The sequence below is a fragment of the Amblyomma mixtum genome, chromosome 3, assembly GCF_055824585.1.
Source record: "Amblyomma mixtum isolate Tamu chromosome 3, ASM5582458v1, whole genome shotgun sequence".
NCBI lineage: Eukaryota > Metazoa > Arthropoda > Arachnida > Ixodida > Ixodidae > Amblyomma > Amblyomma mixtum.
Genome location: NC_143014.1, coordinates 236,534,349 through 236,559,105, shown reverse-complemented (window position 1 = coordinate 236,559,105; position 24,757 = coordinate 236,534,349). Strand labels below are relative to the sequence as shown.

At 47.2% G+C, this 24,757-nt stretch overlaps 1 protein-coding gene across 1 annotated transcript in view; it reads left to right on the top strand.

Moving 5' to 3' along the window:
* LOC149354084 (frequenin-1-like) overlaps positions 1–24,445 on the top strand; it is a 224,126-nt gene extending 199,681 nt beyond the window's left edge. Inside the window, exons 5-8 of the mRNA XM_089583044.1 lie at positions 1,403–1,481; positions 8,467–8,555; positions 10,722–10,799; positions 14,113–24,445. Coding sequence (XP_089439170.1) covers positions 1,403–1,481; positions 8,467–8,555; positions 10,722–10,799; positions 14,113–14,205 — 339 coding nt within the window. The 3' untranslated portion in view covers positions 14,206–24,445. The remainder of the gene's footprint in view (positions 1–1,402; positions 1,482–8,466; positions 8,556–10,721; positions 10,800–14,112) is intronic.
* The last annotated feature ends 312 nt before the right edge of the window (positions 24,446–24,757 follow it).

The following is a 24,757-nucleotide window of genomic DNA, read 5'->3' as shown; positions in this document are numbered from 1 at the left end:
TCATCGTATATTGTGCGAGTTTTTGACAACAAATATCGTTTGCAGGGACGTAGCGAGCGTGCACGAGCACACGTGATACAATAGCATTTCGACCATACGTATATTAACACTAGTTTTGAGTGAATACAAATTCAAAGTTGGGCGTTTTCAATAACACAGGATAGTTAATCCTGGAAAGCGGCATTCTGTGCCACATGACGCAGTTCCAAATGCGATGTACGCCTTTGAATAATACAGTTTTTTCCCGTTGTAGAGCTGAAACGAAATGCTAGTGTTTCGCATTTTATGAGAAGCACGAAAGGCGTCTTGTTTGAATTCTGCTGCCATATTATCTTTTATAAAAGTGACCATACGTTGCTTCGTTCTTTTGCAGACTGACCTTTTTGTGGGTTATTAGAGTCCGAATTTGCAGTTTCACTCTTTATTAGCGGCCATCACGCAGTAAATCAATTATGCGTCATGACTAGGCACATTAATCGTTGCACGAATATCAAAGGGCAGAAACACAAACCTAAAGCATAAATTTTGCCTAGGTCCTGAACGAAACCGTTTTTATTACTTCCTATCCCAGATTTTTGGAGAATTACTGAGAACATGGGCCTTTTCGCCCACTCGTGTGTCGGTACAGTAGTCACGTATTCACTGGAAATCGCGAGTATGGCTTCCGCCGGTTTCGTCAGGTAGCCAGGACTTTTCTTATAGGAGCGCTCTGAGTGTGGAATGTTTTCTCAAGAGGAGTAAATTTTAGAGGTCATACATTCGCCTTCTCGTCTTATGCGGGCACTATCGTGGACAAAAAATAAAGCGTAGCTACATAGACACATGCCCAAAAATATGAAGCCTGAGTCATTGAAGAGGAAATGATGGGGCCTTTCGTTTCTAATCATAGTGTGTCATGACCGTTCTTAAGTATTTTATTTCAGCCACGACGCAAAGTCCTCTATATTGTACCGGCTGGCCGACTTCAATCCGTTTGTTCGAGCTCGTGCTCGCGTCCCGTGTCTGTACCGTTCCATACCAAATACCGACGGACATCGAAGTAGCAGTTCCTTGGGTGTACTCCCCGCGATAAGAGCTCGGCCAAAGGGGTCAATCTCGCTAGCCACAGTGTGCGACCGCATCTTCTCCACGGCCCAACCATGGGCTTTTGTAAATATTGCGGTCCTAATGTTGTCTTGTAAATGTGCAAATACTTGAGTGGTTACGCCTCGCTTATTAAACTTTTCGCTTCATATCTGCGGTGTTACGCTTTTCCAGCATTTTTTTTTAATGAAGAGAGAAAATTTCTACCCGTCTCTCGCTTTGTGTACATATCACATCGCTCGTCTGTCATTGTCACAGACGTGCAACAGAGGAGCTGATCTGCGAACTTGGCCCCTTCTGCTCCCTTCTTTCTTTACAGGACGGCTCAATCGAGTTCGAGGAGTTCATTCGTGCACTTTCGGTGACTTCACGAGGCAGTCTCGACGAGAAGCTAGTCTGTGAGTACAATCTCTCAATTTCTGTTTGTGCGTACGGTGCAGTTACACTCACTGACCCCCCAATTCGTTCGTTCGTTCGTTCATTCATTCATTCATTCATTCATTCATTCATTCATTCATTCATTCATTCATTCATTCATTCATTCATTCATTCATTCATTCATTCATTCATTCATTCATTCATTCATCGCTTTCATTGTAGTCCAGATATTCTGGTTACGTTAAGTTGAATCCCAGCTGTAAAAAATTTGTTCTTTTCACTAAAATTTAAAGTGTCAAAGAAGACGGCGCGGCTATAATGCCACTTTCTGTCTGCGCGGTGCAATGCACACACTTGGTCAATTTAACGTGCGTTCTGCCCTTAGGTTGACGCCGAAGCAAGCAAGCAAGCTCAGTTTGCCACCTTGTCGCATTTCTTAATTTTGTTTTGCCTCGCCCACTGGCAGCGCGTGGGTGCAGGGATCCCACTGCGCGCGTAAGGGAATGCCGGAGGCCCGTGTGCACCCCTCGGGACGCGGCCGCTCAGTTTGCCCGATCGCCGGAATCTAAATGGTGCCAATCAATAAGCGTTAGCGCACCTTTGCACAGCACTGGCAACGGATAAGCAAGGGAGGCGGGCGCCAGAACAAACGCACACACATTGGTCCGCCTTGCATTATCTAGGCACTGTTGGCGCAGCAGCTAGCTTGCACCATTGCGCCGACGCGGCGAAGTTACATTTCCTGGCCGAACGAAGCCGGGTCGCCTCTGCGCGTGCGTAAGAATGGGGCCGTTGGCGGGCTGAGCGCGTACTGCGACGCCGCCCCATTAAATAAGTATGCGATCGACGAAGCGGCGGAGAACAGAGACAGAGTTTGCCCCGGGCATTAGGCCCCCTGATCCCTTCGGGGAGCGCGTACGTGATATGGTAATGCATGGTAATGCATGGTAATGCGGCTCACGGGCGCCTGGCTTCCTGCCTTCAGTTTTTTTTTTGCTCCCATCCTTCCCTCTGTTTTATTCCCTCTTTCTGGCCCGCGTTATTACCGACGTTTCCGCTGTGAGAACAATAATCAGGGAGCAGCCGTATGTTCCTGTGTTCGGCAGTGAGCCGCGAATCGCGTGGTTCGGTGCCATCATTACTCACGGAGGGCACGAATTCGGACCGAATGGGAGGCTGGATTGGCGCCGTTGTTTGGAGCCTTACGTACAGTATCACATTCTATCTGGCGTAGCGCCAAGCGCACTGATCACGCTTTTGGCATCTCGGGGTTACTCTTTTTTTTCCTTGTCTTATGCTTTCTTGACGCTTTCGTGGCGCAATGCCAGGTGTCGGTGTTGCTTCTCGAAAGAGAGGCATGGTTCCTTTCCAGTAGCGCTCTGTAGAGATGGCAGCTTTCCCCTGCATGTACCTTGTGTTGCGCGATCTAGGGCTGCTCATTTCTGGTAAGTGGTGTGGTGTAGGGCAGCACAAATATTGAAAAAAAAAGAAAGCTTACATTTGTACGTTACCGCAAGTTTAAGATCCGCCGAGGTCGTTCCGAAAATGTGGCCTTCGGCTGCTGACCCCTAGTTCTCCGATTCGAGCCCCGTTCGAGCCCCGTTCGAGCCCCGTTCGAGCCCCGTTCGAGCCCCGTTCGAGCCCCGTTCGAGCCCCGTTCGAGCCCCGTTCGAGCCCCGTTCGAGCCCCGTTCGAGCCCCGTTCGAGCCCCGTTCGAGCCCCGTTCGAGCCCCGTTCGAGCCCCGTTCGAGCCCCGTTCGAGCCCCGTTCGAGCCCCGTTCGAGCCCCGTTCGAGCCCCGTTCGAGCCCCGTTCGAGCCCCGTTCGAGCCCCGTTCGAGCCCCGTTCGAGCCCCGTTCGAGCCCCGTTCGAGCCCCGTTCGAGCCCGGTTCGAGCCCGGTTCGCGCGGTGGCATTTGAGGGAAACGGGACAAACGCCCGCACACTGTGGTTTCTGTGTGCGGAAGATAGCTCCCAGTTCGCCACTACTGGACCGAAGACCTCCGCTATGGTGCTCATCGACTTCCACTTTGCTGCTTTGGGGTGTAAAAATCAAATTCAACTGATACCTCAGTAAATGTATTCAAGATATTGGTGTGTTGTCTTTTGTATGTCCCCGGGACTTTCTCACGCTGTTCACTCGCGAAAGCAATGTCAAACCAATCAGCCCAGCTTGCGATTCTCACTCAAGATATTCACAGTTTAACTGTAGGAGATTGAAACAAACGTTATAGCACGTGCACAGACTAGATCCCTACAGCGAGGCGGCCACAAAGCGCAGACGTAATTTTCGCTTGAATACAAACAATTAGTGTGGTTAACTCTTTAATCAGAAATATGAGGCAGTCTATAATGCAGAGCTCGGAGCAGTCGTTACGCAAAACTCCCCCGTTTCGTAATAGTCCCCAAACGAGTTCGTTCTTCGAAATATCCGTCGTCAAAGGCGGGTCTCGTTTCTCTTCGTTGCGCAATGTAACGTGCTAAGCCTGCCCGTCAGCCATTTCTGCTGAGCTTGACCAACGTGTGCGCCAGCCGCATTTGATATTCTCAGCATTTTTTTAAAATATAAGGTGGGAACATAAACCGCTTTCCCATCTGACGCGTCTTGGCAGGCCACTTTGCGCTAGTTTCAAATAGCAATACTTTTAATATAGGTTATGCGCGCCAGGCAGACAAAGACCGCGCCTAGATTGAACTTGACGAATACTGCTCTGCTCAGGCTGTATAGAAAGTTGAGCAATAGTAAATAAACTTGCAAAGTCCCATATTTTTGTCCTCCTACGTACTGAGGGGGATTGGAAAGAAACTATTAGATCGCGAAAATTAGCTACCTGCGTGAAAATCATTTCGTTTGGCAGTACCCAGGAAATAAAGATTTCACTTTTGAACACCGCACTTTTCGCTGTGTAGACGGCGCTGTGTAGACGTCGGCATTTTTAACTCTTTAGGAAAAGCCTGGTCCATCGAACATAAGTAATTTTAACAGCAGCCGCGTTGATGGGGGCTCTGTTTCCACACGCTGCCAAGTTCGGAGCAGCAAGTTGTTTCCAGAGCTGTTCGCTTCTCTCAATATGTAAACACTAAACAAGAGAGTGCAATGAGGGCTCCACGTATGCAGAAGACTAGTGAACTGTTTTTAATCCTTCACAGCCCATCGCATTGCTTTAATCTTGGAGTAAAACGGCGAAACTTTTAATGTGCGTTTGTATTTCACGTGGGGCAGAACCGAGGAACATGTCCTAGAGGCAAGTGCGTACCACCCCCTTACACCGCCCACCCCTTCCCAGACTGACTTGGAATTGTTTCGCAGTCGGCAGTCTCGCTTCATATTCCCCTCTCTTGGCTGACCGGTCCCACATAGTTACTTACCGTTATGCGTTGCAGAGAGACTATATCAACATTATTGAAATAGAGAAAGATTGTCGCTCTTCAGCGAAATGCCCGTGCTGAAGACGTATAGCCCGCTTCTTCGTCTCATTTCGGTCTGTCGTGACATTTTTTGCACTCGAAAGTTTGCTAACAGCGTTCCTTATGGTTACTCTTCTTGATTTACGACAGGGCAATAAGAATAAAAAACCCTGTTATAAATGGTGACAGTCAGGTTTAACGGTGGAAACAAGTGAAAGGTGTATAAGCAGGCACGTATTTGGCAGTGCGCGGCAACGGTGCGGAACGGTCATTTGGAGTTGGACTATAGTTCTTGCTGGATCATGTTCAGAAAAATGAAGCTGATGCATATCTTGAGCATGTGTGTTCCTCTTCTGACGTCCTTACTAAGCGCTGTTTTTCTGAACGTGTCCAAAGTAAAGAAAAATACGCGGGATCGTAACTATGCGGTCGTCTCGCTGACTAGCGAAGTGCTTTCGCAAAATTTAGTGCCGTGAACACCAGGCGTCGCCAGTGGAAACACCGCTTGAGCGAAAGTTTTCGGCAGACAGAACTTATGGGCGTTACATTAATTTTGAAGGTTTCATTTCCCTTCACGCCGCAGCTTATCCTTAGCCAAATGACATGTGTCTGCGCTTGCCCAATATGTAGTTTGTTGGCGGGAACATTCTCGTCGCCAACTATGGAGTATTTCGCAACCGTGCCTTCTTCGCAGTCTGCAGTTACCTATCTGCCAATGTCAACACTATGCGGTTTGCGCTAGGTTGTGCAGATTTGCGAACGGGATGAGAGAACAGCATAAGACGCCAGAAGAAGCCCATAAAAAAAGTCGCTGACTAACCGCTGAAAATTTATTCTCCGTGCGGCAGACTTTAAACGTGTGGGAAGGTGAGGGCGTGGAATGTGGAACGTAAAAACGAGTGCGCACAAAGCCGAAACTCGCGCACAAAACAAGAAGTTTTAAAGGGTTTTTTTGGTGGTTTTGCGTGTAACCAGTGCTCGTACGAACACGCGTGTCGTTGTATTCTTGCCTTTGACATTTAAGCTTAATGGCCCGCGAGACTGATGCTCATGGAGGCAGTTCGCAAGGCCTCAGCTAATCGAAAATCGAAAGCGTTGCTCGAAAAGCGAAATGTGGCTTCGTCTGTGAGGGCATCAAAAGCGAAAAGCTTTTGTTTCGTCTCATTGTTAAAACCGTAAATAAAAACTGTCTGCTTTCTGGAGCAGTACATAATAAAAGTCATCGTATTGCAGTAACCAACATTATATTTGACGAAATTGGTATTTGCTCTTATTGTGGGCGTTTTTAGCTTCTAAAGGCGAAAAAAAAAGTGCACCTATCTCAACTTACCGCAGAATATTTGTGCCTACTCATGTTCAAGCCTTCCGCTCGTCCTTCCAGTTATATTTTCTAGTAGATAGTATTCCTTGGAAAATTGGTTTCACATAAAATTACCACATTGAGATTATTTGTACAAATCAAAACAAAGTAAATCGGTGTCGCTGGTTCGATTCATGAATGAGTCAGCGACGTTACCTTCTCAAAAACGGCCTGATCCGAACTACACGCTTTGTACAAAAGTAAGCTACGCGAATGGCGATCATGATCTGAACGCGACCTTCAAACTGCCGCGAATAGAAGAAGGCAAGAAGTAAGTAATATGCTGAAGCACGAAGTTCTTCCTAGCGATAATTCTGTATTTTCAAACAGCCCCCAACCGAAACCAAACATTCAGTAGTACTAGCGGACAATCGATGAAATACCAAACCAATACCAAAATTTGCCTTCCAAGAAAAGATTTCAATAACAGGCAACCAAGAAGTGCAGAACGTTTCACCTAGTGTCCGGGAAACAGCCCCAGCTATGCAGGCTATGTGACGGTAATGATCGAAGATAGAAGAGAAAGTTTCTTTCAGTAACTCCAGACAAACTGCCGACAATAAATGAATTCACTCAAATCCAATGGTCCGCTTACTTCGTTTAAAAGTCTTTGATCGTAACGACAAATAAATGCTCATGCGTGTTAACAGTCAGATAGCGTGATGCTGCCTCTTGCCATGCTGCTGGGGCGAAGCGCACTCAGCGACCATGAGGCTGCGAGCCACGAAGCCGCTTGTTACAGACGCGTAAGTGTCCGGAATATGCGACTAAAGCCGTTTGAATCCCCGGAAATGAACGGCTGATCTGGTTAAGGTCCGTCATAAAATTACACCATCCTTATTTGCATGCCTTTTCTTCCTCCTTCTCTTCATCATCGTCTTCATCACCATTAGCAAGAGCCAATTTCAATTCGATTCAGTACAATGTCCTCTCCTTGGAGCCTCCGAGTGCATCTTGAAATTCTTGTATGTACAGGGTGTTCCTGGAACGTAATTTTACACTAGTCGGAAAAAAATATATTCGAAGGTAAAGGACCTTATGTCTACGCGCACATTAAAACACATTACTGCCTGTTTTACGCGCCCGTGCGCGGACCATCTCATTGTAATCTGAGGACCGCGGACCTTGTTTTTGAGTCTTCGGTCCCATTTATGATTTCTGGTTTCATGCTTTGTTTGTATTAGTTTGCGGTTCTGAACTGTAGTTGCAAACCATGCTATGCCCAAACTGCAGGCTGACTTGCCATTGTAGATGAACGTTAATTAAAAATCGTTGATTTGATACTATTTCGGGCTGCAATTTTGTCTCTGTGTCCAAGTTGCTCACGTTTTTTTCTTTTTCCGTGAAATCGGACTACACAATTTATGCAGCTTAAACGTTCTGCATCTCCGTCTTCCTTATCTAAGCTATGCTGAATTGCGCATTCGTCAAATAAATTAAAATGGCTTACCGGCCTAATTTAGTTAGGCTAAATTCAGATTACCGTGATGTTGGGTTAAAGAGCGTGCAGGCAAAGAAGAGCGCCAGTAACGCAGCTATGCCGGGACGTACCATTGCTTGTCCAGTGATAAGCGTGGTTGTTCACATCAAAACACGGACCTTATGAGCTGCGCGTCAGGGTCAGCGTAGCAATACAAAGTGTTTTATGAGGTCGAATATTAGTGCGTCGTCTGTAATTCTGAGCATAGACTATATGACGCTCAGGTTGATCAGATAAGCGATGCATGAAGAAAGCGGTATCAAAAACGCAGCCGTTCATTGTTTATGAGAATTTTGGCCCACCGCCCGCGGGTGGGCCAAAATTACAAAAAGAAAGGCATCGTAGGCCTCAAAAATCAACGTGATGCTATATTTTTGTTACCTTGCTCCGTTCTGTTTCCACCGAAGATAAACCTCAAAGCTAATTTATAGAACCTGCATCGTTTTTCTTTTTTACCTATGCGATGTTCTTGAAGGAAGTATCTTGACGAAAAAAAGACGTCATTTTGTAGGCCAGATTCCCTCCAATCTTTGGCCGATTCCCCGTCGGGGATGTTTTATTTCCCCGAATAAAGCCATAAGATTTCCTCGGTTCTGTTTCTGCTGGTTGACCTAACGGTCGCGCAGTGGCATGCCTTATAGTCAGGAGGTTGTTCGGCACCGCTGATTAGCACTTTCACTCTAATACGATGTACCGTGAACATGTGGCCAGTGTCTCAACCGACCCTCTTGTTCTTCCCGTGTCGCCACCGTCTCGCAGGGGCCTTCAAATTGTACGACGTCGACAACGACGGATTCATCACGAGAGACGAGATGTACAACATCGTAGACGCCATCTATCAGATGCTGGTAAGGAGAGAAGACGCTGGCGGCTTCCCCCCCCCCCCCCCCCCCCCCCTTTGCTCGCCGCTCGCCGCACTGCACGTTAGTCATCCACCCCCGCAGCGCTCCTTGACGGGCTTCGTGGAGAGGGACGGCTGGCTTGATTCGCGCAACAAATGCGCCTCGTTAATCAGCCCCCGCCGGCCGCCGATGGCCGTTGTTCGCAAGGGCCGTGGTGTGTCAGCCGGGCAGCATTGACTGACGTTTGCGTTTCGAGCTGGCGTCTAGCGAGGAAGTGGTTGGGGTGCCCGAATTATGTGGACTGCCCTCCGATGACGGATGCGGCGGGCGGTACTCATTGGGGCTGCTGGCTGTATGGCTTATAAGCAACGAATGCGCTGCGCAACAGCGGAATAGAGGCGGCCGGCCTGTGGTTGCTTCATGTCTCGTTCCTTCCTTTAGCGCTATCCGGCTGGTTTAAGAACGGCTGGCTTCTGGAACTGTCAATTTCTTTTTGTGTGAAAATTTTATGCGATAACGCGGAGACTAGGCGTACTGTTATCTTGAGCCTGTGCACTTTATTCCTTTTTTCTCGTGCATGTTTATGGGGGTAATCTGAGCAGTCCGTTAATGAGCTCAGTAGATTGCTTGTCGCAATTCGGCCAGGCGTATTAGAGTTCGTGCACTACCATCCCTTGATGCTGATGGCATGCGTCGAGTGCGTAGCCGTTTAAGGTATCCTTGACAGACGTCACTTCATCTCTTGTTCTCTTTTCCGAGCAGAAGGAGGTTTATAACTGCCGTTTCACAAGGACAAGCTTAGCTAGGAGCAATTGCGACGCGCCGAGACTAAAAAGTCTGCTCCAGAACACGTCAGCGGGCTATGACGGTACCGGGTCGTTAGGTTAGAAGTCGTAGTTTGCTACGTTTAGGCCTTCACTGCGACGCGACGCGAGCGACAGAGTTATGGGAAGAAAAATATACTAAACAGCCTATACGCAATTCGTGCTGTGTTCGCAGTGATACTGCGGCATGTCGTAGATCCTAAGTTGGAGATATTCTCGACTGAGTGCACGATTATAGTTCATCATTACGCAGTCATTTTGTTCTCGAAAGGCAATACTGGCGAAGCAATTTTGTTCTTTAATTTATCTCTTGAAGATGGATTGGACGAATGTTTCATCTTCGAGCTTGTGCTTTGACGAAATGTCGAGGGACAAAGTGTCAAAAATAAAAAAAATACGCCAGATAAAGCCGTAGAAAACAGTTCCACCGAGTTCAGCGTCTGTTTTTTGGCTAGCTTTATGCGCATCCGTTATTAGCGATTGTGCAATAGATGGCAGCCTTTTTCATGCTGCCTGCATGCTCATGGAAAAAGGAGGGTAATGAAGGCGTCTTTGTACGTTGTCTGCGGGACAAGTTTGCAACACCGCAGCAGAGCGACGTAGTGGCGCAGTTGTATCGTTCGTCCTACGGCACACCACTCATCGTTCCAACCGCCATTCTAATTCAATTCTATTGACAAGGCTAAATGTTACTGTGGCAGCGTCGCAGTTGCCGCAATGTTTAGTGTTGTAAGATCGCGATCAAAATCTCTGATGTTGCGTGTCGTGGTGTCATCACTTGCGGCCAGTCACTGTGCCAATTTCTTGTGCTTTTTCGCAATGCTTCAGTGTTTTTTTTTATCTTTCAACCGTTACACTTAGTTGGGATGGTCTTACTTTGTGAATGTATTTCCACCAAACGGTTTCATTTTCTAACCCTTTGGATTGCACCATTCCGCTGATTCTTCGGCTAACTCGAGGAGACGAGCTCTTTAGTTTCTTTCATTTTCTCCCAAGAAACTAAGCCGTGGGCAATCTCACTTCTTCGTGGCTAGATTGTTGCAGTACTGCGAAGTTTTTCCTTCCTTCATTCCTCGTGAAAAGGGAAAAAACGCGCTCTCCAAGTCATTACGTTTGAGTGGTACCTACACTGCAACTCTAATTGAATCTAGGAAGACCGGACCCTTCACGCCAGGGGACGTTCAGTGGTGATTCCATTTGGTTTGTAACTTACTCTAAGGAGATACAACTCGAAGAAGGGGCCCACGTAACCCATCGAAGCTATTGCTAAGCTCTAAGCGTGCGCTCTGTGACCCTTCATGCTTATGGGGGTGTTTTTTGTTTCTATTTATTTCTTTCCTTTCCGCAGGGAAACCAGACGAAAGAGTCCGAACAAGAGGAATCCCCCCAGGAAAGAGTTGACAAGATATTCGACCAATTGGACAAGGTTGGAATCTTGTTTTCCTCACAGGTTGCTCTTACATACTCGCACGCTCTAATTACGCTTCCCAACTGGGAGTAAACTTATTTGCCACATTATTTATTTGCTTTCTGGTAAAGCTTCTCTGCGGAATGTGGCTTCACCAATGGCGAGTTGAATTATCTTGCGTAAGAACAGATTATGATCAATAAGTAACGTAAATCTTTACCGGAGAACTGATATTTAATCAGCCCACAGCACCCCCGTAGGGGAATTTGTAGCATGCAGATGATGGTGGCTTGCTACACCACAGGTTCCCGAGCACATGAGGGTTCTGCCCACCCACGTCTAGCCCAGCGTGGCGCTAGGTCGTGTTCGTGGAAAAAAGGATCCTGGCTCGTGAGCCGACCCCGAATGCTTGGACCTTTAAGGCCCCTCGGCGTAGGCAACACGCCACATTGGCACTTCCCTGGGCGGTACCCCCGGGCATACACGACCGGAGAAACTCGGCAGTCTCTTTTTCTTGTCCGGCTATACATCTGTCACTGCCCTATTCTCACGACTTTCTTCTCTCGTCATATCTTCTCTGTTTTCCCTTTATTCACAGAAGCTAGGGTTTACCTTGTGTGGCTAACCACCCTGAATTGCTCTATATTTGGGTATAGTTAAGGTGTACAGCTGACGTGGGCAGGACTTCTTTCTTTGGGTTACTACCCCGTCCCCGTGTCGAGCTCCGTGGTGGGCGGCTGCCACCGTGGCCGGGCAAAAAATACATTTTATTTCTCCCCCCCCCTCTCCCACGTATACCTTTGACCGATTGCCCTTCATAAAGAGTGCGGACAGATACGCTGTATATACATTCCACCGCACCTTATAATAATGGCCTAGGAAATAGATACTTTTGCAAGCAACTGCCACAACCGTAGCTGGTAGTCTCTCATTTTTTGGGGGAAGTGGGCACACTCTCACTAGGAGACGAGATATTGACGATTTTACCCTTTCCAACAACACAAGCTTAGTGAACACAGGAAAAGCCGTTTATTGTTGCCGAAGTTCAGGTAAAATGAGCTGCCTTGGTTTTGCCTTCGCACAGCCTTGAATTTTTAATTATTTCAAATGGTCTGTTTTAAACTGCCGCCGAGGAAGTTGTCGTCTGTCAGTAGTCGTACAGCTATCATCCTCAACACTTATTATCGCAACAAGATCACGGCGCTGGGAATTTAATCTCGCTGGCTGATTTCTGTTTACAGCCCATGCCACATTAGACAAATATTTGTGTGAAGAGCTTAGCACAAATCAACTTAATAAAAGGTTTACTATTTGCATAATTTCTGCAGCAACGATAGCTGTCCCTCAAAAGTCAGGACTTGTAAGAAGAAAACAGTTGGTATCACTGACACCAGAATGCACAGTAGCAAAAAAAGCAGCAAAACAATGCGTGGTGTGCTTTTCATAGGTATCCCATAACATGAAACCTGGTGATTTTTAATGAGCTCGGGCCAAAGTGTGTTATACCTGTAGAAAAGCGAGAAAACCTATTGGCAGAAATGTGTGTCATCGATCAAGAGTTCGATCTTTAAGAAAGAAATTGTTGAACGGGCTCGTAAATTTGTTCTCCTTTGACTGTTCTCCTATCGCACTTCTTCCGTTGTAAACGCATGGTGTATTAAGACAATCTTAGAAGAACAAGTCATTTATTTAGGTGAACATTTTATTGTCGTTTCCTGTTCCTCTAACCACGCAGACACACTCCAAAAGTACAAAAACATAACGGGAAAAACAAAAGCTTCTCACAAGAGCAGGCACGAACGATGGTTATAACAGGCCAATTATACTACAGGAACGAAATAAGGTACAATCTGCAATTGAAGAGACAGCCCCATGCTCAGAGAGTACACACTTCATGGGCATGGATATATCTCCAAGGCACTCAAACTTCTTTTTTAAGAGTGAAGACTCCAGGGAGCATACCTGAATCGTGAAAAAAAGCCGTCATAGTGCCTCATTTTTAACCCGGAAAACTAATATTAAGTCCTGGTAGTTACAGACTTACAAGCTGCCTGGCGAAATCATTTGAAATTGTCGAACAGAAAGCAAACAGTGCGTAAAATAAGGGCACAGGAAAAAAGAGAAGCACACGAGTCCTCTCCTTCCTGTGCTTCGCAGTACCAACTAGCCCGACACCTTGCTCTCTTGAAAGCGTCCTTTGTTTTTAATCACAAAAACTTCTCGGCATATATCAGTCAGTGTGGTTTGGAAAATGCGCGCGGTTCATGACGCTTTAATACTCAGGTAACACTGTGTTGCCGTCTTAGACAAGAAGTGGAGAAGACGTACGACACCACCTGCAGACTCGGCATACTCCATGGCCTAGGAGACATAGCCAGGCATCCGCCGCAGCGGTTGCTGAGTGCTTATGACACTCGGCTGCTATCCCGAAAGACGTGGGTTCGATCCCGGCTGTGGGGCTCCAGTTTTGACGGATGCGAAATTCTTGAAGTTCGTGTACTGAGCGATGTCAGTGCACGTTAAAGAACCCCAGGTTGTTGAAATTTCAGGAGCCCTTCACAACGGCGTCCCTTATAGCCTGAGTCGCTTTGGGACATTAAAACGCCATAAACCATAAAGAGTCTGTTACCCTGTCGTCACACAGTGCCCATCCAAAATACTGTTCAGCTAAAAACCCTGGACGATAAAAAAACTAAGCCACCTCTTGAAGGAAAAGTGTCAAGATTTAGGCATAATGGACGCACTGCCCGATAATAATGCCGCGAGATTGTCACGAGATCCCATCCTCTGCCACCTTGCTACAGTTTCTTTAGTGTGTGCGATTTTACACTAGCTTGATTTGTTCGGTCCGCAGCTTTTAGCATGCGGATACAATCAAGCTTAAATGACCCTCCACTACGTTAGGTATGCACAGAGAATAGTTTTCCGGCTGCAATGCTGAAACAACCGGAAACTGAAACAATAACTGAAAGTGACGTGGTCATCAGAAAAGGCTTAGGACATTCCGCCACCTGTTCGTTAATCAAGGGCATGGTAGTAACAGTAGTAGTTGATGGCATGGTAGTACAGTAGTTGATGTTCTCCTATAGTGAAGCCAGCAGCGCTCCAAAGCAAGCGGCAAAAACCAAGAAGGAACGCATACAGGCGCTGTCTGCATATTTCTTGCTTCTTTGTGTTGTTGTCCTGTTATTGCGCTCTGCTCGCTTCACCATCCACATAATAGTATTGAGTGAATTCACGTTTCGGCGCTGCGGTTCGTTACCTGACATCCGCTCACGCGCATGATTTTCATTAATATCTGCACCCTGACCCCCTTCCCGCCTCTGTGCAGAACCACGACAACCGGCTGACGCTGGAGGAGTTCCGCGAGGGCTCCAAACAAGACCCGAAGATTGTGCAAGCGCTATCTCTTTACGCTCCTTGACACAACCTCACAGCCAGTCAGTCCATGCTGGTCCAGCCTCCCACGTTCGAGCTCAACTATTCCCACATCCCACCCATCTACTGAACACCTTTGTTTCGACGAATTTCTGCGTTCCTTCTTGTTTCCTTATTTCGCTTTGCCTTCTCTCTCTCTCTCCGACCTTTCTTTCTCTCTCCATCTCTTGACTTGCTACTTGTTTCAATTGATGTGCATTGAGACTTTGTATGCCAAACAATACAGCGTGCTTGAAAGATATCCAGACAAGGGAACACAAAGTTTACCGGTTCTAATGCTACGCAGACTCCGTTGAGTTCGCACAAAAACGGCTCTTGTCCACTGAACACTTATAAGTAACTCACTCACTGGATAAAAGATTCAGTCAAGGAATTACTTTCAACTGAGTTCGTGGGAAGCTCTCGGGAATAGGAAGCAATTCGGAAAGTCATACTTGTTTGACTCTTCCATGCATTGCGCTACAATTACGAACAGCAGAAGTCCTGAGGATGTAATTTATAGTTTCAGTCCTGCACTGTTTTCTGTTTAGAATAGCTTCAGTCCTGCACTGCTTGCTGTTTAGAAGCAACTGACGATGGGCCATTTCGGCCACAGAGCGCTTGTATTCAAGTGAATCAGTAAATGTAACTTCGTTTTTTCACTTCGGACCGTGCCGGTAGACATACGCGCCCCACGTACTCAGATTACGTATGTCATGTATCAGAACCTAAGCCAATCTTACTCCTACGTGTCGTACAGATCTGCTGCTGCCGTGCTTACGACTTACAATGGTTGTTTCCGAAAACTCTGGCGCAGCATTGACTTTGGTTGTCTGCGCTTTCTGGCACGCTGTATTGCATGTGAACTTTACCCGCGCACACTTCGACGTTCAGTTTTTCTGCCCTGTGACGCCACTGGAGCCGCCATCGATGACTTCCACCACGTAGTAAGCATCGTAGAGAGACACTAATGAACCACTAAAGCCTTGCATTGGAGCACTTGTTTTCAGGGTAAATGCATCATAGCGCGAGGCTTCGCAGTCGGTCATATTGAATGTGTTCAGAATATCATCGGCTATGTTACACGTGTTTTGGCGCAACCGGGTAGCAGTGTGTCCCGCAATGTTTTTTTTTTCTTTGTCTTTCAAGCGAAGCAACTTACGATAAAGGTATGCATTTCTCATGGTCCTTGGAGCAGTTACCTGTTCTACGACATCATGTGCCAATAAGCATCGTAGATGCCATCGCCATAGCTGCGTTCTCAACGTTCTCGCTGTGGTAGTCAGCGAGAACGCAGCGGAGGAGGAATTTCGCATAACTGCTTGACTCGTATTTATCGTGCGAGTTCATCTTTTTTGTGTGCGTTGTGTTGTACTTGCGGATGGGAAATCTCTACGCACTGCGCCGTTCCATAGCTGACAATCATTTTCCGTCATAAGCTGTCTGGCGTTTTGAGGCCATCCTTGCCGTGGTCTCCAGCATTGATATCGGACTCGGCCATGGCTTAACGTGGAATGTAACTCTTCCCAGTAGGTCGCAATGGACGCTCTTTCGTGGCAAACGTTTAATGGCACCAACCGCTGTCGTCTGTATCCTGTGCGTGGCTACAGTTCTAGTGTTTCTCCTTCAAATACTGCACACTTCATCCCTCTGTATGCCTTGACGTCTTTTCTTCTTTTTTGGTTTGTTTGTTTCAGCTTGTTCCAACTTCCCTTCATGTTTCTTCTCCTCGCTCCATCACCATCATCACATATTCCATGTAGCGCGAACGCTTTCACAGGGCTAGGACCAGCGTTTCGACAACAACAGTGGACCAATAACAGACTAAGGAAGCAGCTGCTTTTCAGACCCGCTGAAAGCGGGCATCCTAACTGACTGACTGGCTGTTGAAGTGACAGTGTAAAGCTGCTAGCCGGAGAGATGAGGTTATCTAAACACTCTGACCAGCTCCAACCGCGCGGCTGGCGCGCGTATGTCGTGGACGAGGGAGGCGCGTCGCTCCCTTCGCCCGGGCGACGCCATTGAAACCAATCAAATAACCACCGACTATCTTGCGTTTCCCGTCCCTCGTGTTCCATGAGGCACTTTTCGTTTGTTTGATTGTTCTGACCCGCTCCCAGGGAGCGGGATGGGCGGACGTTTTGGGAGAAGGGGAAAGTTGTACATAGAGAAGAAACCCCGCCGCACGCGGTGACGAAACCTCCCAGCGGCGAGTCGACCTATACAAACCGCTCGCATTGCTGTACACCACAACTTGCACACGGGCATCCCGAACGGTGTCCTCGCGCCTCTTGCATACCCAGACGCACCCGAACGATTTCTGCCTGTCGACTTTGTACGTCGTTGTTGCCTCCCCAGGTGGCTCTGTGCTTTGTGGTCGTCGTTGGCGGCGGTCTTCCTTCTGCGCCCTCGCTCCAGTCCGCGGACGAGTGTAGTTGCCAATTCGATGCGCAGACAGCACGCATGCAGCACGCTTTCTCCTCGATGCCGCGGCGCCGGCACAATGAGTTTTTCGTTTTATTTTTATTGCTCTTTTTTCTCCAGCAGCACGCCATACTTTCGACCACCTGTGTACAGATGACTTCAATGCACCGACCTTACGATCACGCGCGCACTCACTTTTGACCTGTGGAAAAAAACTTTTTCTTCTTAGGTAACGTTAGTGTGTCCCGTTTTGTTTTGTCCGCTCGGTTTTCGTTCCTGTTTTCTTTGAAGGCACAGCCTGAGTAAGCTCCTCTGGCGTACTCAAGGAGGACTATGGAATACATGCCTTTGCGGCACGTCTTTTTCAAGTCCGCACTGTTCCTGTGTTGCGTGACCATTGTATACACTTGCTTGTCTTCGTATGCGGGGCACAATGAGACAACTGTCGAAGGACAGGTAAAAAAAAACAACAAAATGCGGGACTCGGCAACAGCGCCCGCACGCACGCAGCGTTTCTCGACGCCATTCTTGGTGGCAGCAGAAACCGCTAAGAAAGCCAGGCAGCACGCAGATCCCGGAAATCATTTGCGCGCTTTCAGTATTGTCCCCAGGGCACACTGTAGTTCCAGGTTCCAGATAAATGTATATTCTGAAAACGCGTAACGCATAGCAGATACAGAGGGCGCCGACTTTGTTAAAGCTTGGTAAAACAAAGAGCGCGGAGGCCTTTAGTTGCTTCAATGCTTAAAGCGAATAACAAGCAGTTCCGAACACTTCGTTAAAGAAAGCAACAGATGCATAAATTCTTCAGAAGACGTGTTGTAAGGTAAAAGAGTGATACAGCTGCCTCTGACAGGTTAGTTGCTGCAAGCATGCATGTTGACGCTGAATGCGGCACTGGAGAAGAAAACAAAAATCGCAAAGCTTATTTTGCGCATGTGGGACCATTTTTGGAGCACAGAGGAAGATCGTTAAGCACAGAACAGGGTAGTCAGTCTTTTCATGTGCTAGTTTAATGTATCGAATGGCAGCTCTGGCTTCGGTTAAATTAATAGAGGTTTGTTCGCCATTATTTTTTTTCTGTTGGCTGCGGTTTCTTTATTTCGACTCTCGAGAGCAGAAGTATTTTCGTCGTGAGAAGGCGAAATATAGCGCCGCTTGTCTCCCTAGAAATGCAGGATTTTGTGCCCCTTGCTGGATGAACTTACTCAGGCTTGCTGCAAGCTTTTGTTATTCAACCGCGACACTTGGCATCTTCCGCTTTGCTCTCACCTTGTGGAGCCTCCAACTTCCTCTTTGGCTTGAGTTAGTAGTGCTTTCGGCGAGTGACTTCTCAAGTGCGGAGAAGGTTCGGCAGACCAGCGGTTCTTCAGTGGCTGTCGGCTTTTCTCGCCGGCTATTTGGCTTTCTTCGGAGCGAAAGACGCAGTTGGGCTTAAGTAAATACATCTCAGCGTGCCCGTCTGGCGGAACTATGATCCACGTTGAGCCGCGATTCATAGTTCACAGTGATGGCGATAGTGGCCGTGCATTTTTCTGGTTCACACGGCTGAATTGAATGCGAGGTGTTCCTTTGGCGTTCCCTTTGCATGCGCCTGCTCAAAGACCAAGTCTGCAACATCACTTCTCGTCAACATGACGTCGCATGCGACTCGCTTCGCTCGAATTGGCCGCGGCGCTCACCCGCCGCTCTCCGCATCGCACAGCCTGTAGCGAGAGCTCGATGCGTCCACGATCCCGAAGACTCCCGAATACTCTCTTCCAGCATTGCTATATGGCACTTCGCTGCACAATCTCAAGCAGTACGTGAGTGCGGAGCTGTTATTATCAGCGACCGCTAACGACACTTCGTCGTCGCCCTTGAGACCACCGACGCCGGCAATATGTACTCGGTTTCTGCGTAGTTCTGCCGGAGGTTACGTTTATGCACGCACTTCCAATGTGGCTCCACTGGGCTGTGTTTTTCCTCTTAGATTCCCGTGGGTGAACGCACAACGGTGTTTCTGTGTTGTATGTTGCGCCTGTCTGTTTTTCTCTCACTCCATGGGGGTGCTTGCAGCGCGTGTTGAAATCGCTGCGCCGCAAATAGCCGGGTTTCAGCGCTGCTCGCCGTCTTTTCGCTATCTGTTACACTGGTGCTAAAAGACGAGGAAATTTCCTCTTCGTAGTCTGATCGCCCGCGGACTGAATGCGTCTTGTTCTCCGCTATGAAGCGAAAGAGCCTGCGAGGATTGGCGTCATCTGAAGTGCTGTGTTCTCGACAAGAAGCAATGAGTGGGATCGACTGCAGAAATAAAGCGAGCATTAAGAAGCAAGTGTCTTTGTTAACCTCATGTTTAGCTTGTTTTTCATTGCTTAGGTCTTAGTGTTCCTTTTCAACCGTAGCACTGTAGAGGAAAGCTCTCAGCTTTGTTGATTAGGTAAAGCCGAGTACATAGCTTACTGTTAAGCTCATAGCTTCGCGAGGGCAAGGCAAGCCAGAAGAAACTGTTGTAAGCAACACGTGTTTAGCAGACCATCCGTCTAACTGAAAAACTTTGAAATGATGGGAACCCAAAACTATTGACCGTGTTTCAAGCGAGGGGCATCGGTTTCCGCTCGCTAGCCGATTCATACGACTACCATAACAGAGGGCATTTTTTTTCAAGGGTACAGTAATGGTTTGACCTGTGCATGCTCTACTGTGAAAATTGGCTCTGTGCGACATTTTTAGCCTGAAGTACAGTCGGTTAGTTTGTGATTTGCATATCGGGCAGGATTCAGGAATATTTTGACAAAGTTTCGTCGCACATATTCGTGGTGATAAAACTCATCGCTTGCCTGCGTGATTTTAGTTTAAAGGTGTTGAAGCCAACCGTGGTGGACCTAGGAAAGCAGTGTTAAACATATTGTAAATCCTGCTGCAACTTCCGCAGTTCTCAGGCTACTCGTGTTCGGTGAATGACTGCAAGGAGGTTCAAGAAGAGAAGTAAGCTGCTGCTTTTGCTCCTGCGTTCAGTGTTTGCTTTTGGCTGAACGGACGAACGAAATGACTGGTACGAAAACGGCGAGAAACGACCGACTTTAGGAACTGCTTTAGTGGCATCGTAATCGAGCATTGAGTGAGCGAGCTTTTCAATGGTGTTAGGCGGTTGCGTTAGCCACTTACGTTGTAATTCGCAATATTTTGCCAGTATAGGAATCGTGTGGCTGCGCACAGAGGTCCCGGACCTCGTGCTTTGGACGCTTGGTTCCAAAACAGATATGCTCGTTTGGATGATTTGGTAGCTCTGCTCTCAGCATGTATAGAGCGAAACTGTTTTAAATATCTGGAGCAGACAACTATTTATCTTAGCTTAATGCTGCCGTAGCACCACCTTTATTTTATTTTTTTTTCTTTTGAGAGCAGTGAATCCTAGAGGCGTAAATTTATTTAAGGAAACCTCAAGAGGACGAATCTAACACGGATACTACTGGCACTGAAACATGCGACGCAACATCTTTTGAATCTCCAGAGTCGAATGAGCCTATTGCTTAGAGCTGATTTAACGCTCAAAACAGACTTTCCACGGAACCGAATTCTAGGAATGGCGCTGCAGCCAGTGTTGCACTAGAATATGTAGCGCCCATTTTTCTGCGCTTCGGTCGCGCATTCCTTAAAGTAAACTTGGTTAGTTTGCAGGACTAGGAGCAAGATACAAGTTCGGATGCCTGCAGCGGCAGTGTATCCAGGGCGTTTGTAAAGGCCGAAATAAGCATCTCGATTGTGCTCCGGATAAGACTGCTGAGTGCTCTACCGAATTATGCTGCCCACAGTCCGTACATCATAGTCTGACACTGTACAATGCTGCACCCCTGTAAATCGATCATCTTGGTTCTTGGCGCTCGAACGTTATCTCCAGTCTGTTGCTGTGACTAGAAAGTTGAGGGATTTTTGTGCACACCTCAGTATCCCGAATTTCTTACGTCGTGTTTTCTGTGCGTAAGACATTCCTTTCTCTCACTTTAATCGCGTTTGGTTGGAGAAGACGGGATATTTCCGCTTGTTATCTCCATTACGCAGAGAAATAAAAGCGTGTTTGCTCCTCAAAAGCTGTACCATAATAGACGCACGAAAATTTTACATTCTCATTGGTATTTATGTTTGCTTTGAGGTTTACTCGTAGTTCGGTTTCTTTTAGATAACTTAGCGACTTGATGTCATACACCGTCTTCTACGAATGCGCCAAAATCAAAGGAGCAGTTCTAATTCACCCGTCCCGTTCAAGCACACAAATTTAGCTTCTATTTTGCGGTTTCTGCTCGCGCGAACAAAAAGAACCCACTCGGTACCAGTATAGCTCAAGCTTAAGCTTAAGTTTAAGTTTAACGGGCAGTAATTCTCTGTTCCCATTGGAATAATCACAAGTGTTCTTCACAGGGGAGATGGTCTCTGAGCGAAAAGAAAAACTAAAAGAAAAATGTTGACGAAGGAGTATGGGCAGAGCAGTCGCATTTTCAGGGCCTACGAGGCTACACCTCAAGATAGAGTGAGCAATGCGTTGTGCTTTTATAAGGAGGCCCCAATGCTTCACCTAATTTTCTTTCACCCTACGCGACATCCACTGCCGTAGGAACGGCTGCGGATATCGATGTCAGTGGGTGCTTCCTTTCAGAAGGGCTTTTGAATTGCTACTCTTGCGTATTAACTTTACCCGATCACAGTGCTGTCGTCCGTACCTCATTTTCTCGAGGATACTCAGCAATCGCACCAAAAAGTCCAGATTTCTCAGTTCCGCCGCACTATTTTCCAGCGCTGTAGAATCTCTAGTCCGCCACACACAGAATGACGAAATGTGTTGAGACCTCTAGTTTTTTGGTTTTTTTCCCGCTTCTATGGACCTCAAACTCTCCCTACCATCCCATCGTGCCCTCTCACTGCATTCGCACCTCCCCTATTGGAAAGCTTTCATTCGAAAAAATGGTTGCAGATAAAGTGACGCGTGCGCAAGCAACTGCTCTGCCTGTCTCACTTCGCCTCGTGTGTCTCAGGTGCGTGAACGCAGCTGACTTTTGGGTGCGTCTCCTGTCAGCACTTTCAGATCTCGCTTTGCACGCGTTAAGCATGCGAAGCTGTGTTCTCACGGCGCAGCATGCCAGGCAGCTATTTGATTCCATGTCTTGGCAGGCACACGACAGGTTCTTTTGCTAGGCACCAGATGTGCTGTTGAAAATTACAATCGCTTTCCTTTCAGTGCCGGGGGCGTTACCTTCCATTGTCATTCGGGGCTTTTGAAACTCCTAAAGAGAAGAGAAAAACAAAATCAACCGGAGAAAGGAGCAGTACAGGAGACTAACTTGCGCCAGGTCAGGTTTAATGGTGCCCCCCCCCCCCCCCCCCGTTTTTTTTATTCCGTAATTATAAACGTTACTGAGCCCCCATTCGCAACCGACGATCAGATCCAGCCGCTCGTGCGATTAATCGGCACGATTTCTTCGGCGGCGTAGCTTCGCTCCGCTACTTTATATGCCTCGTAATGATTGCGCCGCCATAATTAACGGCATGTCCCGCTGTCCTATTTCGACATTTACGAAGCGCTTGCGGGAGTGCAACTGTAGCGTGATTGCCTCTGCCTGTGCAGATGCTCGCTGCGAACGGCACACGCAAACGACTTTGCGAGCTGAGCTTCTGTTCATTCATTCGCCCGAGCTTTCCGCTCTACCCTCGATGAAATAAATTCGTTTCCTTGCGGTTTTTATTCGTTCCGTAAAAAGCAAAGCGTTGTTTCGAAGCACAGTGCACTGTGTGCAGTTTCTTGAAATGTCAGGAAAACCGCCATTTCATCAGGCCTTTGTCTTGTGGGTAGGTTTCAAGCGATGCCCATTGTTAGGGAATAAGTCTCTTCCTTCTTTCATTCCTTTTTTTTTCGCTTCGTTTGGAGTTTACAGCGGTTCGGAAAGGGATGGCCCCGCGGTTAGCGCGGGTGCTTTGTGGTGGACGACTTTGTAAAGAAGCGAGCGGAACAGCGTTGACGCAGCGCATGACTACGCACGCAGTGCGTTTGTGTGTTGTGCGTAGTTTGAATCTTTTGTGTTTACTCTTTGTTCAGAGAGTTTTCTGCTCTTTGCTCCTTGTGTAGTTTTTTGCTTATTAAGTGTGCTAAGCTAGTTTTGCGTCTTAACGAGCTGAAGCAACTTAAGGGTCATTGTTGGGGCGCCTTTGTCGCAGCTTTGCTGGTGTCATTGTTGGTTAATTCTTTAGCCGTATTTCCAGTTCTAGACGGCTAGTATATAAAAACGAGAACTCCAGCCTCAGTGCTACCAGTGCGGGTCGCTTAGCTGAACTATAGCGTAATGTAATTGGTTTCGGTTGTCACGGAGAAAGGCCCGTGCTGCACTGCGCCGCAATGCGCAAAACATAGCTGCTCTAGTGCCCTTTCAGATCAAACCGTTTGTGGCATTCATTCTTCCCGGAGCTCGTGGGGTGATAGACGTAATGTTGAGAGGTACAAATTTCTCCAGCGTGAGAGAACAGAAGCAATTCAGTCCTGTTCATGACTGAATAATAAAGAAGAAGAAACAGGCAAAAAGAACTTCGGTGAAAAACTTTCTGTATGCTTAAAGCTGTATGCACGCATCTTGTGTTTATTGTGACTGCTTTACTTACGGTTGAGATTGGTTTGATGCGATTCGGTGTTGTGCATTTCTTTGTGCACACGTGGAAGGTGGTGAAGTGACAAGTATTTGCCCTGATGATGTTCTCGTTGTCTTGTTCGTCGTGTTTGTAAAGCTTTTCATTCTCCAACAGTCTCTTGTTCCGAGTTCGGTTTTTCAAATTCCTTTGTTTATATTGTCGCTTCTCTCTGTAGTGTGTACAAAATCCCGAGCAAGAAATGCGTCATTCCTGGCTTTCATGGTTGCTGTAATGGGCTTGGGCTTGTTTGACGTTGTACATATGTTAATATAGATAATGCTGATTTAATTAGCACAGTTTGTTTAGCATAAACGTAGAATACAATGTTCATGATGTTGCATACGAATAGCTGAATTACTGTTAAAAATTTATCCGGTGACTTCTTTGCATCAAGGTCAATGTGGAGTCCGAGTACAAGCTGTCGGTTGAAAAGCATTGATAAGAATTCAGGGCTGATAATCTTTCACTACAAAGCACATGATGAATGCCGGTAAATGCTACCGTTGTGATACTGTCGCATCTAGACACTTGTGCAGGCGCATTTCTTGCTGTAAAATTTGTTGTTTATTCTGGTCGTTGCATGTTTTCGGCGCATTAAATTGCGTGTGCTTGTTCTGGAACTGTGTGCCGTTCGTGAACTTGAAAAAAAAGGCCACAGATGACGCCCTGTACGTTATAAATGTCGAAATGTGTGTTCCTTCATAATGTCGCGCCTGGGCTTCTAGCGTCGTTTTTGAGTATTTAAGGCTGGCGTCTTATTGCTATTTTCAATATTTGGTTCATCTAGTAGCCCACGAGCAATATATGTGTTGCGCCATGCTGCGCTTTTCCTCTTCTTTTGGCGACGCGAACTCGTAGACTAGAAAGGGTCGAACATGAGGGCGGCAAACGTAGGGAGGCTTTGACTCCACTGCGTTTTTCTTGAGAACGCTAGCGTCAGACATTTGGCTCTAAGAAAAAGAAAACGTGGCGCAAGGCGGTAGCTCTCTCAGTGTTTGTCTCGAGTGGTACATACCTACACACATATATTCGCCTAAGCACTCGTGTTTGTGACCAGACCCATGCTTAACAAAGTGCGCTGATGAGCATTCAGTCCCTCGCCCTCTGATTTTCAGCCCATGTACATTGCTCTTTTGAACCGCATGAAATACAGGAATACTTTTCCACGGCAAGTGTGTGGCGTCACATCATTCCAAGTTTGTCTTTTCTTGCTTTGCGCGCGCATGCGATGCGAATACGCTGCACTGTGGTCATAGAATAAGGCAATGCTAGGTGTTCCATGGTACCCCTCGCCTAGCCTGCGTAATCTTAGTTTCTTGAATGCCGAAATGGCGCTTTCAAGCCTACCGCTGACCGGATTCACATTGCTAAACAAGATCAGAGAACCTGGGACTGCCACCTACCTGATCCATGCGATTCTGGTCTCTTTAAAAACATGCGTAAAGACTTAAGTACTCAACTTCGAAGCCTGCTCTTGGGCGACG